The following is a 5,493-nucleotide window of genomic DNA, read 5'->3' as shown; positions in this document are numbered from 1 at the left end:
GAACTCAGAAATCTGCCTGCCTCTGCCTCCTGAGTGCTGGGATTAAAGGCGTGCACCACCATGCCCGGCAGCAGTCAGTGCTCTTACCTGCTGAGCCATTTCTCCAGCCCCATTTGTTTGATCTTTAAGACTGGATCTCACTCTCTAACTCAGACTGTCTTCCCATTTGTACTCCTAAGTGTTGGAACTGCTGCACAGATACACCACCACACCTGGTTTATGTGGGGGACAGGACCCAGAGATTGCAGAGTGCTAAGCAGGTGCTCTACCATCAAGCCCAGCATTGTGCTTTTTAGAGATAACATCTTACTCTGTAGCCCAGGCCTAGACAAGCACACTAGGCCCTTTTCATTTTTCTGATCTCTTGAGGTGGCAAATCTCTGTTCCGCCCTCTCCTGCAGAGCCTTCCTCCATTAATCCATGCCCTGCTACAGCCTCTGTGGTACAGCCTGAGAACCCTGCCCCGGCTGCCCAGGACACCACTGACAAGAAGCCCACCAGGCCAGCAGCAGCATCGCAGGACTCACAAGTGGCTGACGGAGCAGGTAAGCAGACATCTGTGAGGGACACAGGACCCCAGTAATCCCTAGTTGACTCAGAATCACAAGCCACTCACGCCACACGGTCTCTCTTAGGCAGAGCCTCTTTGGGGGTCCAGTTGGCCACGAAGAGGAAAGAGGACCCCACAGACCCTGAAATCCACCAGAGGAACCCCCAGTTTGTGGGAGTCAATGGCGGGTGAGTGGATCTCTAGCCCCTGGTGACTTTTAAGTCCTTCATACTGTAACGCTGAAGATGAGGAACAGGGGCCCTGAGCTAAGCGCCACGCTCAGCCTGACCCTCACGGTTAATTCCTTGCGTCAAAGCATAAGGAATATCAGACAAGGAAACTGAGGTAAAGGAATATGTATATCTTCCTCGGACCTGTTCAGTGGCTCTGAGCCTTCGTAAGCCGGCTGTGCCTACAAAGGGCCTAATTCAGGTCAGTGCCCCAGAACAGCCCTGCAGGTCCAGTGAAGGCTATGACGGTTGCAGTGTGGGCTGCGTGTGGACTTCAGACCCCTGCTTACCCAACGTGACTTGCTTCATCCCCAAGGCAAAATGTCTCAACTGAGGACCAGAGATGTCACACCGATCCCTCTTGTACCCACTCCTCAGAGTCCTTCCCTGTCCCTCCAGGTATGAGTCCCCCTCGGAGGACTCCAGCACAGCAGAAAACTCCGAACACGAGAGCACAGAGAACGAGGGCCCGGAGCCACCGGCAAGGGTTCTGAGCCCAGCTGAATGTCCTCAGCTCAGGCCTCCAGGGGCTGCAGTGGCCACGACCAGTCTGGAGGGGCCCCAGCTCTCCCAGGAATCCCAGCGCGTGCCTGCACCTGAGGTGGCGTCAGGACCCGATCCTGAGGAGGAAATTCGGTCAGTTCTTTGGGTGGGATGGCATCGGACAGTGTAGCTGACCTGCTGCTGCCTGGGGTCCGGCCATGCAGGCTTCCTGTCGGTCGCTCTCCCTCTCTATGGGACAAGAAGCGCTTGACTTTGAGCATCTCACATGACCTTCACGTGACCTTCACGTGACCTTCACGTGACCTTCTGAATGTTTTCCTGTCTTTTTGAGACAGGGTCTAACTTTGTAGCCCTGGCTGGCCTGGAACACACTAAGTAGACCAGGAGAGCCTCAGGCTCAGAGCTCTGCCTCATGGGTACATGTCATATGTGTACACATGTATTTGGGCATGCATATGGGTATGTGTGCATGGGAAGACTCCTGGTCAGTATTTTTTTTTTTATGTGTGTGTATGTGAGGAGATGTGGGTGTGTACTGTGTGTGTATGTGTGTACACACGGGACCATGTTTTTTGTGTCTGTGTGTGTGATGTGGGCGTTTGTGTAGGTATATGTGTACATATGTGTACATGGGAATACTCTAGCCTGGCATTTAGTGTCTTTGGCTGTCCCTCTGCACTGTATCTGTTCAGCCAGCATCTCTCCCTGACCCCTCCTAACTGTGCAATGCAGTTTAGCTTGCTGGCTTGTTCTGCAGATCAGCTGTGTCTTCAGGGCTTGCAGGGCTTACAGCTCCCTCCCACGTACCCACCCAGAATTTCTATGGGTTCTGGGAATGTGGATCCCTGCCCTCACACCAGCACTGTAAATCCTTGTCTACTGACCCACCTTCCCACTCTCTCCCTTTTTATTTTGAGATAAGGTCTTATTAAGTTGCCCAGGCTATCTTGAATTTGCAATCCGACTACCTCCAGTTGCTGTGTGTTAGGATTACAGACAGGTGTGACCAGCCTAGTTTATGGGGTGCTGGGCCTCGCGCCCATCTCCAGCCCGCTCTTTGCACTTGCTGTGTAAAGTTGCTAAGTTACCCAGGCTAGCCTTCAACTCACTGTAAACCAGGCTGGCCTTGAACCTGCAATCCTCTTGCCTCTACCTCCAAGTAGTTGGGAGTCCTAGTCAAGTCCTCCAGCCCTGGCAATGAAGGTGCCCTAGGGGATTTGAAGCTCTCCTGTGACACATGAGACCATGTCTCAAAAAACAGGGAGAGGGTTCAGGTGGTAGCTCACCAGTTAAAAGCACAAGCTGCTCTTCCAGACGCCCTGGGTTCGAATCTCAGCACCCATATGTGCTGTGAGACAAAACATGTTCTGGGAAGACACAGTAAATCACAGTACAGATGCCAAGTTCCAACTTGGTCAACCAGTGAGTTTTATTGGGGTTCCTTACAGGAATATGGGACTGTTTCTTAAAGGATCAGATGTGACTTGGGCTGGAGAGATGGCTCAGCAGTTAAAGAGCACTGACTGCTCTTCTGGAGGTACTGAGTTCAAATCCCAGCAACCACATGGTGGCTCACAACCATCTGTAATGAGATGGGATGTCCTCTTCTGTTGTGTCTAAAGACAGCTACAGTGTACTTACATATAATAATAGATAAATCTTTTTTTAAAAAAAAGTGACATACACACAGCTGCATCACCAGGGTGCATCCCAGCATGCACAGCAGCTCACAAAGCTAGGAACCTGTAGCACACTGCACTGCCTGCAGGCAGCTTGGCTGGTCTGAGAGTCTCCTCCACAGCTCAGCTTCCCTTCCTCTGTGGGGACTTTCAGCTTTCATTGTTTACTGTAGCAAGAAGAGGCCTAGTGAATCTGGTTGGTTTCAGGGACTTCCTGAAGCTACTTTGAGTTGTTTACTTCCTGCTCAAGAAGTGTCCTGCAGGATGGAATGTTTCAGTCTAGGGGGAAACAACAATGTGACTGCTCACAATCATCTATAACTCCAGTTCCAGGGAACTCAACACCCTCTTCTGGCCTCTTCCAATGGGGCACACATAGTGCAGGGACAGACAGACATGCAGGCAAAATACCCATACACATAAAATAACAAAAGAAAATAAAAATAAAAAGCTTTAAACAATAAGAAAGTGAAGCAACGTAAGCTCACTCCGATCTGTTTCTGGCAGGATGGACCTGAGCCCTGACCTCATATCAGCCTGCTTGGCCCTGGAGAAATACCTGGAGAACCCCAATGCCCTCACAGAGCGAGAACTGGTACGGAGGACCCCGGGCACGTTCTCACACCACACCCCTGCAGGGTGACTCTGCACCTACAGGAAGTGGATCTAGACACCAAGCCTGTAGTTTGGTGGTGGGTGGGGCTTGAGTGGGTGGGGCGTGTGTCCTAGGATTGTGGTGGGGTGACTGCTGCTCTGAGACACTCTGGCTTCATGTTCTTATCTTTGGGATATTCAGAAGATCCTATACTTTCATTTTAGGGGCTGTCTGTAATTATCTTAGAGTGTAATAAACAAGTATACACTACATTCCAAGGGTTCTACCCTCCCCAGTCACTCTCACTATGGCTGAATCAAGGACAACATTGTTTTGTTTGTTTTCTTTTTTCTTTATTTTGGTTTTTCAAGACAGGGTTTCTCTGTGTAGCCCTGGCTGTCCTGGAACTCACTCTGTAGACCAGGCTGGCCTCGAACTCAGAAATCCTCCTGCCTCTACTTCCCGAGTGCTGGGATTAAGATTGATTGTTTTCATTTTGCTCATTTTGAGATCTCATGTAGCCCAGGCTGGCCTTGAACTACATTTGTGGCTGAGGATGATGGTGAACACCTCCTGATCCTGCCTCCATCTCCCAAGAGCTAGGATTACAGGCCCACCGCACCTCACTGGATTTGTTTGTTTTCTGAGACAGGGGCTAACTATGTAGCTATAGCCTAGCTGGCCTCAAACTACTATGTAGATCAGGCTGTCCTTGAATTTATAGAGATCCTCCTGCCTCAGCTTCACGTGTTTGTTTTCAGACAAGTTCTCAGTGTGTAGCCCAGTTTTGACTTGAACTCTGGATTTTCTTTCCTTGGGCTCCTGAGTGCTGGGATCAGACAGGTGCTATCTTGGTCGGTCACAGGAGCTGTAGGATGGAGTCCCTGTTCTGTTCTTGGATCTTTTTTGCAGAAGGGGATGGGGGAATCCCATTCTTCACTCCCCACTCCTGCTGTCTCTGCAGAAAGTCGCCTATACCACAGTGCTTCAGGAGTGGCTGCGCCTGGCCTGCCGCAGTGACGCACATCCTGAGCTTGTGCGGCGACATCTAGTCACCTTCAGGGCCATGTCTGCCCGGCTGCTGGACTACGTGGTCAACATCGCCGACAGCAATGGTAACACTGCCCTGCACTACTCCGTGTCACACGCCAACTTCCCTGTGGTGCGGCAGTTGCTGGACAGCGGTAAGCCTCCAGGCAGGACCAGCCTGATGGTCCACTGGGGGAGGCATGTCTTCCCACACTCACGAGAGAATTGCCGCCTTCCTGGTCAAAAGCCCCTGGTCCCTTCACAGTCTGATGGCGGGTTGGTGGACAGGGATTACAGCTTCCCAGTCTGATGGGGGAGACACTGTGCTTTGCAATCTGAGGGAACTTCCACTGTCTTGATGTAATAGAGGCAATATACCTTCTAAGTTGGATGGGGGAGAATGTGCCCTTCGCTGACAGATGAAGGAGGCTTTGCCCTGATGGAGGAAGCTCTGTCTCCTAACCGATAGAGGAATGCAGTCAGTCTGGTGGAACTCAGTCTTCTTAGCAGTGTAGTGAATTCTGACTAGACAGTAGGGCACTGGCATAGTCACTGAGCAGTACCCGTGTGATGGATATTCTCGATGTTAGGGATGCTGTTTCCAAAGCCCTTGTGTAAGGGAAGGCCTGGGGGCTGGGGGCTGGGGGTAGACAAAGTATTCACTCAGGCAAGAAGAAACCTGTCTTCCCTGGTCTGATGGAGTAGACAGAAACTCCCAGTCTGCGAGGGAGACAGAGCCTGCTCGGCAAGCGCAGGATAAAAAGAGACTGGTTACAAAAAGAAAGAGAAGAAAAATCTGGTAGCTGGGGACACGTACAGGGGATAAAGTGCTTTTCCTGCTAGCGTGACCATGGTTCAGGCCCCCAACTTCCAATATGAAAAGAAAAGGAAAGCTGGGTGTGGTGG

General features: G+C 51.1%; 1 protein-coding gene across 1 annotated transcript in view; it reads left to right on the top strand.

Moving 5' to 3' along the window:
* Kank2 (KN motif and ankyrin repeat domains 2) overlaps positions 1–5,493 on the top strand; it is a 26,814-nt gene that overhangs the window by 17,450 nt on the left and 3,871 nt on the right. The window contains exons 4-8 of the mRNA XM_021171479.2: positions 402–545; positions 636–738; positions 1,180–1,416; positions 3,471–3,558; positions 4,523–4,742. Of these exons, the coding sequence (XP_021027138.1) occupies positions 402–545; positions 636–738; positions 1,180–1,416; positions 3,471–3,558; positions 4,523–4,742 (792 nt within the window). The remainder of the gene's footprint in view (positions 1–401; positions 546–635; positions 739–1,179; positions 1,417–3,470; positions 3,559–4,522; positions 4,743–5,493) is intronic.

The sequence above is a fragment of the Mus caroli genome, chromosome 9 (assembly GCF_900094665.2).
Source record: "Mus caroli chromosome 9, CAROLI_EIJ_v1.1, whole genome shotgun sequence".
Lineage (NCBI taxonomy): Eukaryota > Metazoa > Chordata > Mammalia > Rodentia > Muridae > Mus > Mus caroli.
The sequence above is the reverse complement of the archived record's forward strand: the minus strand, read 5'-3'. Positions and strand labels throughout refer to the sequence as shown.